Raw genomic sequence first — 16,300 nt, forward strand, 5'->3', positions numbered from 1 at the left:
AGTGCGCACTCTTATGAAGGCCTTTAATTTCAGATACTGAGATTCAGACTAATGAGAATTACCCTTTCTAGAACATCAAACTATCTCATCAGAATCCTTTTTTTTTTTTTTCAGATGGCAGAGGGTCAGAATTTCCCCAAGGTCACAAAGCCAGTAAGGGGCTCAGGCCTTCTGATTCTCCCTCCAGCAAGGGGGCGACTTCCCAGGCAGCTCCCAGGCCACAAGGGCAGGAGTGCAACTGAGTGTTCCCTGGCAGGCCAGGGAGGATTAGGCTAGGCTCTCTGGGGTCCCTTCCAGCCCTGCTGGATGCCCTTCCTCTAGGAGGTAGCACTCCCTACCTAGCAACCGGGCTTGGCAGGCAGAGCAAGGACTGGGTGACCCACTCACCCACCAGCCCAGCTGTTCTTTGACAATCTGTGGTTGGTCTTGGCATCCCAGGCACTGAGCTGCCAGGGATGGGTTTTCTGGGATAAAGGGGACAACTTTATCCCCAGAGATTTCCCAGAAGCCATAGGTTGGGGGTGGGAAACAGGTCATAGCCCCACCCCTCTTCACTGCCCACTGCAGGGTCTGGGGATTCCATCTTCGGAGGGGGCCCCTACCCTCATCCTAGCCCCAAAGTATGGGGTGCTCTGCAGTAGCCCCAAGACCACCCTCCTCTCCTCTTCTCACACTGCTCAGGAGGCCTTGGCCATGCCAGCCACGCCCTTGGCAGGCGTCTGCCAACTGCAGCTGAACCAGTCCCGCCCTCGCTGGCCCAGTCTCAAAGAAAGCGCGAGAGCTTTCTGGCAGCTGCCCGAGCTCCCTGGAGAGGCTTGACAGCTGATGGATTGCGCCAGCCCCCAGGCCTGCTGGGAACTGAAAATGTAGGCAGCCGTAATTAGAGAGAATGGGGTGGGGGGCACTGAGTCTTTCTGGAAACGTCTAGACACTGCCTCTCTGGCAGTCCATTTCTAAAAACCCATGTCCAGTCTACCCCACTCCTTAGGCCTCTGGTTTCTGGCTGGTCTTGGGGGTCACCCCACCCCCATCACCACTGAATGGGGCCATCCCCTGCCCCTCCCCCGCAGCTGTCCAACAGAAGGAATCTGTCTTGTTGGGGAGTCTGGGGACCTGGATGTCTTTGACTCTGCAACCTTGGCCAGGGGCTGGCTCCTGTGAGTCATTTTCTGTATCTGTACAATGAGACCATTGGACTGGATGTTCTGTAAGACTCCTCCAGGGCCATGAATCAACAGTTCTTCCTTCTCTCCTCCCCTCCTCCCCATGCTCCCCCCCATCTCCCATCCTGAGCCTACATGCTACAGTAGGGGAGGGGTGACAGAGATTCTCTGCTTGACCAAACTTTAGTCAGGTTTCGGGACTTCTTCCCAGGCTCCTCTGTGTATTTACTTGTGAAATCCATTTTTAGCAGGAAGTCTGCTAAGTCATTTTATCCAAGAGCCCCTTACCCTTGAGACCTGACCACTCTCGGGATCTGATGGGACTCCTTATCCTCCATCCCCCGGGGGATGTGTGGTCACCCTGGCTGCCTTCAGCTAGAATCCTGCTAGGTGGGTTTAGCCAGAATCCCACTTACCCCTGATGTCCCCTCTTAGTAATTTTCCATCCACTGACCCCCTGCTCCTTGGCTATAAATTCCCACCTGCCCATGCTGTATCCAGAGTTGAGTCCAAACTCTCTCCCCCACTGCGAAAAATCCCATTGCAGCGGTCCCTGAATAACATCTGGTCCTGAGTAACATCTTCCTTACCATGCTTTAACAAGTGTCATTCAGTAATTGTCTTCTTTAACAGTGGAGAGGAGGGGAGGGGAGGATGTGGGGACACTCACCAGGCCCGAGAAGTGGACATCTCGCCCCATCGGCCCACTAAGGCTGGGCGTGACTTGGGGCTGCTTTAAAAACCAGAGTAAGGGCCAGCCTGGTGGCTCACACTTGTAATCCTAGCCCTCTGGGAGACCGAGGCAAGTGGATCGCTCAAGGTTAGGAGTTCAAAACCAGCCTGAGCAAAAGCGAGACCCCGTGTCTACTAAAAATAGAAATTAATTGGCCAACTAAAAATACATAGAAAAAAAATTAGATGGGCGTGGTGGCACATGCCTGTAGTCCCAGCTACTCGGGAGGCTGAGGCAGGAGGATCGCTTGAGCCCAGGAGTTTGAGGTTGTTATGAGCTAGACTGATGCCATGGACAGAGTGAGACTCTATCTCAAAAAAAAATAATAAATAAAAATCAGAGTAAGATGAAGAAAAGGGGTAGGCAGGGACAGAAGTCCCCCTAAACCTGCAGGGTTAGGGCTTCTTGCTCTGAGATGGATTTGGGAGCACTAGAAAGTAAGTGCTGGTGGAAGTGGGAGGCCCTGAGCCTGTATCCTGGCCTGAGCACTCCATATCCTGGGTCTCCTGATATGATCTGCAGGTGCCTGGTCATAGCACCGATTTGCTGAATACTCCCTCAGCTGAGAGAGGCAGGCAGGAGGCCAGGGGGCTTCCAGAAGCATCTCAGAGAAGTGGGGGATGGGGGACACTGGCTGGGACACCCAAACTGGGCATGTGCATGTGGCTTGTTGCCCTGGGTCTGGGACTGTAGGAAACTGCGGATAAAGGGGAAAATACAGCCAGGAAAACAGGAAACGGGAAAGCCCTGTCTGGCCTCCCAGCTGCTGTGTTGGGAGTGAGGGGGGTGCTCCCCAGGGCCCCCTCTGAAGGAGCGAGAGACCAGGAAAGGACCTGCTACATCCCCACACCAGAGGAGCATGCCCCAGGCTTCTTGGGGGAGAAACGCCCACATCCTGGGGGAGGTCGCCATCCCCATCGCCTCTCATTACTCCCCAGGGCGGGATTGGAGTTTCCTGTTTTCCTGCCTGCCTTCCTGGTAGTACTTTTCCCTTTCCCCTGAGCACAGTTCAAGCTGAGCCCACAGTCTGCTCGAGGGCCAGTGGCCTGGTACTCTCCCCACCCCTTCCCCAAGTAGCCAGGAAGGCACTGAGGACGAGGGCTTGGGGCTTCTACGCTGAGATGGACCCTCCCCAAGGAAGCTAGGTTCAGTCCAGGCCTGTTGGTCCGGTAGTGGCATCTTCCTCACTCTCTGTCGCCCTCTCGTGTCTTCTTGCCGCCACCACACCTCACCTCAGGTCCCAAGCCTCTCCCACAGTTTCAGGAACTATTCATTCCTTGGCTCCCTCATTCACTCGTTTACTCATTCAACAAACATTTCAAAGGGGCCTATTTGGGAAATTCAGAGATAAAGCAGGCATGGTCTGGCCTCCAGAAGCTCCGAGATTTGGAGAGAGAGACGTGCTAATAATGAAATGACTGGAATGCAGACTGCAGCCCCAAACACAGACTCCTTTCTGGGCTCAGTGATGGGGTTCAGCACAGTGTGTGAGGGGATCAGGAAGGCTCCTTGGAACAGGAGGTAGCTGGGCTGGGCATCAACCTGTGAGTGCACCTGAGGCCATGGAGGTGGCAAGGACATGAATGGGGTTCAGCGGGACTGGGATGTACTGGAGTCAAGGGCAGTGGCGAAAGATGAGCTTGGAGAGCCAGCAGGAGCCAGGGGTGGCAAATTCCAGGTGGAGCCACTCAGACGGCCTTCCAAGGCCCACGAGCTGGTGGACATGGTCACAGGTCGCAGGGTCCACGGCAGGGGTTTCTGTTTCATTCATTCAATGCCATGTCCTCCAAGCCAGGAACCATGCTGGGCACATAGTGCGTGCTCGGTAAGTATTTGTGGGATGAGTGAGCGAATGGTCAGGTTCACAAATTAGAACTAGCAGGAGGGATTAGAGAGGGCAAGATGGAGGCAGCCACCAGTGGCGGGGAGCTGAGCTGGGAGGGGAAGGAAGCCCTGTCTGGGACAGGCTGGCTGTGGGGTGTGTAAGAGGAAGCCCATCGGGCTGGGCAGTGAGGGAAGGGGCTGGGCTGTGGGGGACATCGCAGCTAGGCATCAGGGCTCCTAGGCCAATGCTAAGACAGGCTGAACTGTGTGTCGGCCTTTGGGTGTGTCTTGTGGCCCCCAGGAGAGGGCATCTCCTGAGCAAGGCCAAGTGTGCCATTCTGTAGCCCCAACCCCTTGCCTGGGCCCAGTTTTGCTGAACTTGTCTAAAGGGTTAGAGATGATCAGGGCTTCTTTGAACAGCTTCCTTGGGTCAGAAACAGAGCCATGGGCCAAAGGCCATCTCAGATTCCTTCTGGTTTAGGGGAAGAGGAACCAGAAGTGGGTTGTGTGCAGGCACAGCCCCAGGCTCTGGGGACTGGACGGAGGACACCTCCTGTGTCATGGCTCCCGAAGAGAGGGGAGCCTGGGCCACGTCGGCTGTACCCTCAGCAGAGGTGGAACCCCCAGGGCCCGAAAGGGCTTCAGAGGGTCTGTGAGATCCCAAGCCACGCACCAAATCGTGGGCATGTGCACATTCTTTTGGTGAAGGGTTCTCAGCCTTCATCAGATTCTCAAAGGACATGATTAAAACCAAAACAAGGGAAAAGAAGCAAGGTTATAACCCACCACTCTAAGAAAGGGAAAGGAATAAGGAGGAGGAAGAGAAAAGAAGGAAGAAGAGGAGAATGTGTGTATTTCTTTGGATCTAATAAAAGAACTACAACAGGAAGCCGGGCACAGTGGCTTGAGCCTGTAGTCCCAGCTACTTGGGAGGCTAAAGCGGGGAGGATTGCTGAAGGCCAGGAGTTCAAGACCAGCCTGGGTGATATAGTGAGATCTCGTCTCTAAAAAACAGAAAGAGGGAATGCAGTGCTGTAGGCCAGGCCCGCTCCTCGAGCCTAGCCAGGGCCAGGCACTCAGTGTTTTCCCTAAGTGGCCATCATGAATCCTGGCCTATGCCACCGCGGTGCTGATATTTCACTTCCCTTTCATCCAGCCCCGTGTGTCACACACCCAAGTGCTGCTTGGAGCTGTGTTCCAACCACTCTGGATTAGGCCACCTTGTAGTGAGGACCATGGTGGGTCTGCCCCGTCCCCGGGACACTGCTGAAGCTAGGCTGGGAGGAAGGTTGTCTGGGGTCCCTGTTTTCCTCCCCACTGGGGCCACAGGAAGGTTCTATAGACTCATGTTCGGGTGGGGGATGGATATGCTGGGCCCTGGTTCCTCGGTGGCAGCTCGTCTCTTGGGGGACCCCAGGAGGAGTCTGAGCCCCTCTTATACCTCAGATGGAAGAACCCAAGACCCCCAGCCTCTTGAGTCTCCCCAGGTGCCACATTCACTGAGGCTGGTCTCACCACTCGCCATCCGGGCACCGAGGGTTTTATTAGAGTTCAGTTTGTATCCGCACCGCGGAGAAAGAGGAAGGGGGAAATAGAGAGAGGGGAACCCGGACCAGACCCCAGACCCCCTCCCCCCAGAGCCCAGGGCGTCTGCCCAGTTGGGCCAAGGAAGACTTTGTGAGATCCCTGAGGGCCCCAGGAGGAGGGGGCTGGGAGCAGCAGAAGAGGAGGGGGCACTGCTTCCCTGTCCATGCCCCAGGCCAAGACCCTCAGCCTAGACCCTCCCCTCCCTTCCAAGGGCTATATCACCCCTTCCCTGGGGAGCCTGGGCTGACCATGGCCCCCCAAACCCCAGGAGGAGGTGCTCCCTCAGCAAGCCCAGAGGTGCACGTTATCCTACGCCTGTGACCCTGGGTTGTCATCAGGCCCATGTCCCAAACCCCAGCACAGGCTGCCCTCCTCTCTGGTGGGGCTAGGGTGCTGCTGAACTGTCCCCGCTTCCCTGCTCCCCTGGGCCTGCTTGGTCACTGGATTGTGTTGTTGTTTCTCTTTCTCACAGATGCTGCCTCCATCTGTCCCCTCCTCTTCCACCTCCTGACCTCAGGGTCCGATGCAGCTGTGCCCTGTATCCCCCACCTCTTGCCATGCAGAAGGCCTGGCTGGTGTGGCCTTGGCCCAGGGCATGTGGTGAGGACTGGAGGGGACAGCCTGGCCTGGAGAGTGGGGACAAAAAGTCAGCTCCCCTGCTCCCCAGGCTGGGGCTTTGGGGCCCACCCCATCTGGGTACTCCTGGGCCAGAGGAAGGGCTTGGGGTGGCTGTAGGGCCGGCCACCAGCCCTCAGCCAGGGTCCTCCTGCAGCCAGCTCAGAAGGACACAGCACCCCAGTGTGGATGGTGGTACACCAGGGTTAGGTCATTCTTCCTTCTGTGTAGTGTAGATCCTGCCTGCTGTACCACCTCCTTGTCCTCCCAGTGACAGGAGTGGAGGGTCCCAGGTCTGGTACCTTTTGAGGTGTCCCTGGGTGCACTGAATTGAGGTGAAGTGACAGCAGACTGTGGATTCTTGTGCCAACCACCAGCAGCAGTCCCCAGCCTGGAGAGCTGGCATCAAGCAGGAAGGGAGACAGGGTGTTCCCTGTGTTCGCAACGGCTCTTTGTTCCCTGGGCGTGGTGGGCAGGCGGGGGGTTGGGCACCCTTGAGAAGCAGAACAATCTGGCTGCTCCTTGCTGCAGGGCGCCCACCCTCAAAGTCTTCCCTGGTCCCATCTGCCCATGCACTGGCCCCCAGGCCTCTTTGTAGCCATGGGGACCTCCACATCGTGGTCCTGGGGCCTGCCCCTCGCCTCTCTCTGTGCCAGGGAGCACTAAGCTGGGTCTGTGGGCTCAGAAGCCCCCGCTCTCAGAGCTGCTCCGGCTGTGGTAGCTGGGACTGGGGGTCCGGGAGGGGCTGCGTGTATGGCTGCGGGTCCCACGACTGCGACTGCTGTAGCTTCCGTGGCTGTGGCCAGGGCTGGGGCTGCGGCTGTGGCTCCGGCTGGAGTAGTCGCTGCTCAAGCAGCTGGAAGAGGAGGAGGGGCTGGGCCGGTAGTACGGGATGGGACGCTTGCGGGCACTGTGGGAGGAAAAGTGTGTTACAGGCCATCCTGGGCCCTCACTCAGGCCCCGAGCCCCATCCCAGCAGTGGCCAGGGCTTCCTGCCTCAGTCTCCCCTGAGCCCTGGCCTTAGAGACCCCCACCCTCCAAACAGAATTTGAGTCAGTGGTCACTTGTCAGTTCCATGTTAATCATTTTGTTTTTCTCACCTGCCTGCAGGGAAAGGAGCCCAAAACGCTCCTAATCTGAGTATGTACTGATAAGTATTTGTTAAATGAACAAATACATACGGCCATCTCACATCAACCAAGCTAAGCAGTGGCTTCTTTGAATGGGGGTGTCTGGGAATATGGCCCAGCCCTGTGTCTCTGTTTGCCTGTCCCCCATGCAATCAAGGATTTTGGTTTGTTAGGTCCCTGCAAGGGAACTAGGAAGGGAACCCTGGCCACTGCTGCAGGTGCCCGAGGCCCGCCCAGTCCCTCTGGCCCCACTCCACACTCAGCTACCTCCCGCTGGCCCGAGTTAGTGTGAAGCCAGGAGGCTACGACCCAGAGGAAAGAGAAGACAGTGGTTAAGGGGGCAGCAGTGCCCCACCGCAGGGGTTAATTCTGAGGAAGAAAACAGGTGTGCGTAAGTGGGAGGAGGAGGCAGCTTGGGAGCTGGGGTGAGTAGGTGCCAGGTGGAAGGTGTGGGGGGGTCTGGCCATCTTAGGACCCCCAGCTTATGGTCAGGGTGTGTGACCTGTCTGGGGGTGTGTCCCAAGCCTGGTGGTCTGGCCTCGAGCTCTGGCCTGAGGGGAGGAGGCAGGGCCTTCTGCTCCCGTGGGCGACCTGGGTCACCAAGGACTAGGAAGGATGGATGACCTTTGAGAATCATGCCCTGCTGGAGCTGAAAAGACCGCTCAGAGCACCTTGCTTAGCATATGGACGTGGCAACCAGGACCCAGAGAGGCACACAGATCTTCCAAGGCTGCCCAGCAGGATGGTGGCAGAGCTGGGCTCAGAACTTCGTGGCCCTCCACTCCCTGCCAGGGTAATGTAGGGCTTCAGGGTGATGCCCACGAAGGCAGACCATACTCTCACCTGGAGACCCAGGCCCAGACCCTCCAGTCCTAGCAGAGAAGCCCTGATCAGAGCTTTTACCACATCAGCTGCACCCTGGGCTGTGTGGGGCAAGTGGGGGGACAGGTTCCTCTGACTGCTGCCCTAGAGACCACACTGCTGTGCCCCCTCCTCCAGTTCCCGGGGTTAGTGAGAAAATGAGAGGCAGACAGATGACAGCTGACCAGAGCCAGACCAGCTCACATGGGCATCTCCCCGGCAGCCTGTGCACAGGGGTCCGCCTGGCCCCCAGGCTGGCCACAGGCCGCTCAGCAGGCTGGACCTTGAGATGAAGGAGAAAAGGAGACATCATTGTCCGGAGATGGATGTGTGGGGAAGAGCAGGGCTTCGGAAGGGTGGCTGGAATCTTCCAGAGCTGAACTCCATGCCTGCTGCTGCCCACCCATACCCAAGTACGACCCCGTCCCCTCCATGGGCCCCTCCACTGGGAACCTCTGCCTTGATGAGGCCTCTGCCACCTCTGTCTCTGACCCCCCAGTCTGGCCCCCTCCTCAATGAGGCCTCAGGCCCCCCTCTGGGCAGGGAACCCACCTCCTCCCCTTTAGCTCCCCCCTCCCTTCGCCGAAGCCCCCTCCCCTCCACGTGCCAGCTTCAGTCGGTCCTCTGAGAAGGGCCCTGGGGCCGGGACGAGGTCTTGGTCACCAAGCCGGACCAGCGGCCCCTCCGTACCTGGTGATGCGCCGGGGCTCCATGAAGCTGGGCGAGTCCCGGCGCCGCTTGCGGATGGGCGAGTAGCTGCGGGAGCGGCGTCGGGCGCGGGCTGCCTCGGCCTCGGCGTGCCTCGCGCGGCCCTCACCGTCCTTGTCCCTGCGGGGGCGGCCCCAGGTGAGCACGCGGCCGGGTCACCCAACCCCGCAACCGCCCCTCCGCGCGGTCCCGGCGTGGCCGGGCGGGAGGGCACTCACCGGCCGACGGTTTTCTTGGGTGACGGCGAGCGGCTCGCGCTGCAGGCCCTCTTCTCCGCCGAGCGCGAGCGCGATTTGGAGGGCGAGCGGCTGGAGCTCCACGAGCGCGGGTTGGGGCCCGGGCTGCGCGACGAGCTCTTCCCCTCCGGGCCGCCGCGCCTGCCGTGCGCGCCAGGGGACGGCGAGGTGCTGGCGGGCCGCGCGCGCGGGGGCCGCTCCTTGGCCCTGGAGGAGGGTGGGGCACCGGGGGGTGTGGCTCAGCGACCAGCAAAGTGGGCTTGGGGAGGGGAGGGGTCTATGAGTAGGAGCTAATGGGGGGTCAGGGAGGGACCCCGGTGTGTGTTGGCGGCGGGGACAGTGATCAGTGAGGGGGAGCGCACTGACGCGGGATCAGCGTGGGGAGCTTGGTAAGGGGGGTGTTGGGGATCAGTGGGGGATTGGGGAGAGTGATCAGCGGAGGCGGAGTCCAGTAGGGGAGACGGTGTCCCGTCGCGGGAGTGATCTGTGGGGGAAGGGGATCAATGGGGGAGAACTCCTTGGGGGGTGGCGGATGCTCGGTGGCGGGGTAGGGGTGAGGGAAGGGGAACTGGGGGTGTCAGGATCAGTGGGGAAAGGAGCCCCATGGGGAGATCGGTGGAGGAAGAACTCCAAGGGGAATGGAATACTCCGTGGGGGGTCAGGATCAGTGGGGAGGGAGCGGGGCTATCAGTGCGGGGGAGCTCCGCGGGGTGGAGGACAGGCTTACCGTTTCCCGTGGCCTCGCTGGGAGCTGGGCTCAGGCCCGGGCCCGGGGGCGCCGCCGCCACTGCCCGAGTCGCTGCTGGAGTGGGCCCTGCTGAGCGAGCGTGACGAACCCCGGGGGGGCGCGGGCCGGGCGCGCCGGCGGCCCCTGCGTCGAGGCGCGGACGCCCAGGACCGCGAGCGCCGCCGCCGCCGCCGCCGCCGCCGTCGCCGCCTGGCCGCCCCGCCCGCCGCGCGGCCTCCGCGACCCTGCGACGACGGCGCGGAGCGCGGGCTCGGGCTCTGCTTCCCGCGCGCAGGCGGCGTGGATGCGGCGGCCGCCGCCTTGTCGCGGGCCCTGGGCGAGGGCGAGCTGGGCTTCTGATGGGGAGAGAGGCAGAGAGGGCACGGAGGGGTGGAGAGGGAGACGGAGAGAGCGCCAGAGACGGGAGACAAGCAGCGACAGGTGTGAGCGGAGAGACAGAGAGAGAGAGAGAGAGAGAGAGGGAGGGAGACAGAGACAGAGAGCAGAGAAATTGCAAGTCCGAGGGCAGAGGAAGTCGCACAGAGACAGAGACAGACACAGAGTCAGAGAGAGGAGGCAGAGAAGAAACAGAGAGAGGACAGAGCCAGTGGGAGTTAGGAGAAGCAGGGAGGGAAAAGTAGGCAGACACAGGACCAGAGCAGAGGCAGAGAGGACAGGCCGAGAGGAGCAGAGGGTGGGGGCGAGAGAGCGGGCGGGTGGGGAGGGGGAGAGAAGGAGAGAGGGCTTTCACCGGGCCCCGCCGAGGGCTGCCAGTCCCGGAGCATCGCACACACGGTCCCCGCGCCTGCCCTGCCTCTGCCTCTCCTGAGTGTCCACCTTCTGGCCTCAACAGTGCAGCTCATGCAAGGTTCTCGGCATGCAAAACACAAGAGGGACGGAGCGGGGCGGGGGGGGGGGGCTGGAGGGGAGGGGCTCCAGGACAGGCACCGGGGCTAGCACTGCCCCCCGGCCGGGACGATGGGACCGACGATTCCCCGCAGAGAGAAGAGAGCCTCACCGGGGGGCGGGGCCGGGCCAGCCCACCAGGCCGGCCCCCAGCGCAGGGAGGTGGGCAGGGGATGGAGGGGTCACACGGCACACAGATGGGGTGGGGGCGGAAGGGGAGGTACAACTGAACTCAAAACTGAACCGAAGAAAGGGAGGGAAAACGGAAATAAAAAACAAAATCCACAAATGTCATTAGATACCAAAATCAAAAACAATGTCTCATCTCCTGGGGAACCTGCCATTTTTCTGTTAATACTTTTCTTTCTTTGTTTTCCGGCCCTGCAGAGAGCTGTGGAGCTGTCAGTAGCACCCGACTGTCTTTCTGTTTCTCTCTTTTCTTTTTTCTTTTTTTCTTTTTTCTTTTTTTTTTAAAGTTCTGATTTTAAGTCCCTCTTGGTTAACGTCCACTTACCAATAAAGTGGCACTTCCTCCTTTAGTAGGTAAGGTGTGTAAGAGAAGGGAAAAGTGTGGTAGCATAAGTTCATCATTAGATTCACAAAAATGCAAGAGAGATAGAGAGAGAGAGAAAAAACGCAACCACCCCATTCTAGGCCTGAGAGGAGGCCATGCCGCCTCTCGAGGAAGGATTGGCAGCGCCCGGCTCCTGAATGGGCACTTCTAGGGTGACAGCTGGATAGAGATGGCAAATGTTTTCAAAAGTGGAGGCAGGACACAAAGATTGGGGTACAGAAAACCAGAAAGGGCACCTCATATGTCAAAGGGGCCTGGCTGGGAACTAGGAGTCTGAGAGCCTATGGCTACCTCACCAAGTGACCCTGGCCAAGTCACTCCCCAATTCTGGGCCTGTTTCCCCATCTACAAGATGAGAGGGCTGGCTTTTGCTTCCTGATGTCCCTTCCAGGGCGAATGTTCTAGGATTCTCTGCATGCCCCCGGCCATCCTCCCGATGCCCCCTCCCTGTGCAGAGTTGATGCCCCTCCTGTCCTTGGGCTTTCATCTACAGTAGTAGCAGCTGATGGCACTTGTCTGTTTATAGGTCTGTTCCTGTCCCCAAACCCTCTAATCACCACCACCAGCTTGACCGCGTGACCTCCAGGGCAGAGTTGGTGTCCAATTCAGCTCTGTAACCTGTTTGTATCACAGAACTTAGCATCCAGTAAGTACGGTTTGCTGAGGAAGGAAGCAGTGCCCTCCCAAGAGCCAGGCCCACCTGGGGAGTCCCAGAAGCAGGGTGGGGTACAGACCAAGCTCTTTTGGCAGGCTTTTTGGATGCGAGGACAAAACTTGCTGCCACCCCTCTGGGCACCTTGCTGCCAGGTACTGGAAGGAGCATGGTTTCCTTGGCATGGCCCCAGCGTTTCCTGCAGAAGGTAAGGCGGTGCCTAGATCTGAGCCTGGGCGTGGAGGTGGGGCTGGGAGGACTGGCAGCTGAAGCAGCCAATGAACAGCAGCCACCATGGGTGAGAGCAGCTGCCCAAAGCCAAGGGGGCCATGAAGACCTCTCCTGGGAGAGCCTGGTGGCTCCATCTGGGGCAGAGGTGGGCAAAGTGGATATCACCTGGTACTGAGGTGCCCCTCTGAGCCTCCGACTCTCCTAATCCCCAGCTCAGCCCTCACTCCAGGCTAGGAGAGCTGTTTCTGGGTCATTCAGCCATGGCCCGTTTTAGATGGCAGTTCCATTCCCAGTAGACATCACCAGGAGACCCTGGCACATACCCCCTCCACCCTGGGACTGTCATTCAGCATTCTTTCCCCTCAAGTGGAGGCAAATAAGGAAGTCTGCAGGAGCCGCATATTTGCAGTTGCTGGCCTGTGCCCTGTGTTGTCAAGGAGTGTAAGGTGGACAGACAACAGGCGGGGGAGCCTTGGGAGCCAAGGCACAGTGACCCATAACTTAAATTGCCAGTGAACGCCTCCTTCGAGAAGTCTTACTTGGCACCTTGGCCAGGGGAGCCTGCAGGGCCAGTAGGCAGAGCACTAGACCTCGGAATCAGGACCTGGATCTGTGCCAGCTACTTCTGACTAGGGGAAGGGGCTGGCAGCAGGGGAGGACGACCAGGGGTCATGCTGTTCCTTCCCACGGACATTTCAGAGCCCTGTCAACTTCCCACTGTCAGGCTGGGAGTGGGGTGGGAGTGTTAGGAACATAAAGAGTCGGGGTCGTGGCTGCCCACCTCTATCATGGTGCTGCCCCAAACATGGAGGTCCAAGCCCCAGGCCTGGGTCCCTTGTGCTGGCCTGCACGCTTCCTGCCTTGTGTGTCTGTCCTGGCATCCAACCTCTTCCCCACTTTCCTTTCATCTCCTCCAAGCTACTGGCCTGCCATAGCCGTAGATGACAGTAATTGGCAAGGTAGAACACTCTGGAATCAACCCTATGCGAGTGTACTCTGAGACCTTAAGGAAGTGACCTAACTCTGGGGACCTCAGGTTCCCCACTGGTAAAGTGGCAGTAAGTGGAGTCTTTGCTGGGTGGGCTCATGTAGGGGCTGGGAGGTTCTTTTCAGGGCACTGACGCAGGATCCCCTCACAGACGACAGGGCTGGAGCAGTGCAGGAAGGCCTGGGCCCATGGGCCCCGTCCCCTCAGGGATAGGATGGCGGAGAATGGGAGGAAGGCACTGTTGGGTAGGGTGGCAGATAGGACCAACCTCACGTCCCTCTCCACGCATCCCTCCAGAAGTCCTCGGGAACAGTCACCACAATCCTGCCAGAGGCTGTGCCTTGTCCTCGCCTTGGCTGGGTCTCATTCTTCCCAGGAATTGCAGGAGGATCCAAGGCAAAACACTATGGGATTTCACAGCTGGGCAGGACTGTGGTGGCCAGAGACATCCAAACGTTTCCTCTAGGAAGAGGAGACTCTTGTTCCTCTTGCCTGGATCTCCTCTCTGCCCCACTACCCCCTGCCTGGCTGCTCCACCCTTCTCCACCCACCCCTCCAGGTGCCTCCAGGTGACCCTCTCCTGACCTCCAGGCTGGGTCAGGTACCCTCCTCTATGATCCCACAGAGCCTTGTTCCTTCCTTTGGTGTGGTCTCTCTCCAGGCCATGCTAGGGCTGGGACTACCATGCTGAGCTCCCCTCTCATCATGCTAAGCTATTTTGGCAGTGCTCCACCCTCAGGGGGAAGGAGGGCTGCAAACCCAGGTCTGCCTGCCTCTCTCCTGGCATGTACACCCAGATGGGGCCTGGCGGAGAGGGGGGACTCAGCGCACATCTGCTTAGTGTGTGCGTGAATGAACGAGTGAGTGAATGAGTAAAAGAGGGACCTCCTCTGCCTCTGAGCCCTGCTCCCGAGAGCCCTTCTGCTTGGTGGTACCACTTGCTACCTAACATTTTTTCTTTTGCTCCTGTAAGAAATCTTTGAGGGCCAAGGGGAAAAGACGAAGAAGAGAGCAGCAAGGGCTGGGTGCTCACGGGGTCTCTGGACAAGGACAGGTAAATACCTGGGAGGCGTCCCCCAAGGGCTCAGAAAACCACTGCCTCTACCTCAGTGTGTGAGGTTCCACTGGTGGGTCCCTTGTCATATAAGGAATGGGTGGAGCTGCCACTTCCCCATCAGGATGGGACAGTCTCCGCTGTCAGACCAGCAGCACTTTCCCCCTCCCTGAAGAACCACTTCCTGTCTGGTCTGCCCTCCTAGCACCACCCAGGTGGAGTGGCCGAGGTGTGGAGCATCAAATCCTGGGATAAGCCTGGGTGGGGGTGGGGATGAATAGTGGGGCCTTTTCCTCCCAAAGCTGAAGATGGAGGCTCACTGTGGCCTCCTAGTGGTTGGGGAGCTGAACTTCTGCAGCTGCTCCCAGGTGAGACAGGAAGCAGTTTAAAGGGCAGAGGTGGGGAGGTAAGGTTCCCAGCTGCCTTCCTCTGACTCTAGTACTCTCAGCGTGGCTGGATGAGCACCAGGCTGGGAGTCACAAGTCCCAGGATCCAGGCCTGGTTCTGCCCCAACACCCTGGGAAACCCTGGCCCCTACCGACTGTCCTTTCTGGATCCTTCTGCTCCAAGGGACCACATTAAGCTGCTCAAATTCAGAAGATGCATGACACAAGGGGGTTGAGGGAGCCCCTGTCTGGGTTGGGTAGTGGCCTAGGCAAGGGGTGGGGCAGGTGAGCTAAGCGTCCACTCCACCCCCCAAATGACCCCACAGAGACTTTGCTAAGTAGGCTCCCTAAGTCCAGCACCTGCTCCTGGCCAGCTCACTCCCCACATTAATCTGTCATCACAACCAAAAGATGGAGCTGTGAGGTTCAGCCTGGGTGCCAGTTGCTGCCCCAGAGCCTGGCAGCTCCTACCCCAAAGCTCCGTCCTGCTCCCAGGGAAGAGCCTGTGGCAGCCCAGAGCTTGGTTCACCCCAGCAGGCCCCAGAAGGTGGGATGGGGGATCTTCCCTTGTGCCTGACCTCAGCCAGAACTTCCTCCAGGATCTGGAAGCCAAGAGGCCCAGCACAGGCCCCTCCACCACTGCCTATTGCCCAAGTGGGCCGTGAGGGCTGGTGGGGTGGCCAAAGCCCCAGAGGCTGGCAGGGATGCAGGGCGAGGGGCTTAGCAGCTACTCCAGACAACAGAAATCAAACTGGCTTGACCGTGGCATACAGTTCAGGAAGGGAACACAGACTTGGAATGCTAAACCACACAGAAATGCATTCGGACAACAAAATGAGAGAGAGAGAGGGAGTGAAGGAGGAGTGGGGGGGGGGGCTGGGAGTGGGGGGTGGAGAGGGAGAAGGAGGGCAGGGAGGTTGGGAAGGAGGGAAGATGATCCAGAAGAGTCATCAGGGGAAAGTCAAGAAAACCAAACAACAAACCAGGAAACACAGCTTCGCAGCTCATTTGAAGAAAGTGCAAGTTACAAATGAGTAGTCACTGAAATAAATAAAGAAAAGGGAGGAGGAAAAAAACCAACCAGAGTGAGATTGAGAGAAAGAGAGAGAAAGAAAACCACATTCAAACCAAGCAGAGTGGCGGGGCTTATCTGGAGATGGGAGGGGGCGAGCGCACAGCTGAGCTGGGATACCTACCTTCTCAGTGGTCAGGGACAGGAATGCAATAATAAAAAAGAAAAGAAGGTCTCCGCATTGGGAATGCAGAATGGGGAAAGACAGTGACCCTGAACTGTGCTCCCCCTCTGAGCTAGCAGATGGGCAGCCAGTGTGCGGTGTAGCTTTCGATCTAGTCCCAGGGATGCGACCGGGCTCTGCCCAGCCATTTCTGTTTGCTTTTATTTTCCTTTTTTTCTTTTTTTTTTAAACCACAGGCTCTACTAGCCAAGCTTTCCTTAACTCTTTAAACAACAGAAAACCTCCAGAGGGCATGCAGGCAGCAGCGGATGGGAGCAGAACCACATTGTGGGCTACGGAGGGGCTGGCAGCATGAGAGGCCCATGTCAGGGGAGAGAGATGGAGAGGAAGAGAGAAAGTGACAGAAGACAGATGGACACACAGACAGAGACAGAAACTGGGAGCGAGGGAGAAAGGGAAACAGAAAGACAGAAACAATGACAGAAGGAAACAGAGAGGCAGGAAGAAGGAGAGAAAAGTGTACCCAGACAGAAAAAAGAGAGAGGAGCAGTTTAAACAAGGCCAATCAGGGCAGACAGATGGGGTGACATGTGTATTTTAAAAGGGAAGGAACCACAGATCCAATTTGGGGGAGCAATCCTGCCAGTCCTGCCACAGATCAACACCACTCCTTTCCCCTGGCTGGGTGTCATTCTAGCAAAACTCGATGGAAGGGCTTATCCATGAGGT

The 16,300-nt window shown here is 58.4% G+C and overlaps 1 protein-coding gene across 2 annotated transcripts in view; it reads right to left on the bottom strand.

The window, feature by feature from the left end:
• Positions 1-5,232: 5,232 nt before the first annotated feature.
• SRRM3 (serine/arginine repetitive matrix 3) overlaps positions 5,233-16,300 on the bottom strand; it is a 33,659-nt gene continuing 22,591 nt past the window's right edge. Inside the window, exons 11-15 of one of the 2 annotated variants that reach the window (XM_075995366.1) lie at positions 9,585-9,940; positions 8,840-9,064; positions 8,604-8,741; positions 8,118-8,196; positions 5,233-6,832 (exon numbers count right to left, since the gene is read on the bottom strand). In XM_075995366.1, coding sequence (XP_075851481.1) covers positions 6,620-6,832; positions 8,118-8,196; positions 8,604-8,741; positions 8,840-9,064; positions 9,585-9,940 — 1,011 coding nt within the window. In that variant the 3' untranslated portion in view covers positions 5,233-6,619. The remainder of the gene's footprint in view (positions 6,833-8,117; positions 8,197-8,603; positions 8,742-8,839; positions 9,065-9,584; positions 9,941-16,300) is intronic. The other variant, XM_075995367.1, reaches the window with a different exon arrangement.

Source organism: Microcebus murinus, chromosome 19, assembly GCF_040939455.1.
Source record: "Microcebus murinus isolate Inina chromosome 19, M.murinus_Inina_mat1.0, whole genome shotgun sequence".
Taxonomy (NCBI): domain Eukaryota; kingdom Metazoa; phylum Chordata; class Mammalia; order Primates; family Cheirogaleidae; genus Microcebus; species Microcebus murinus.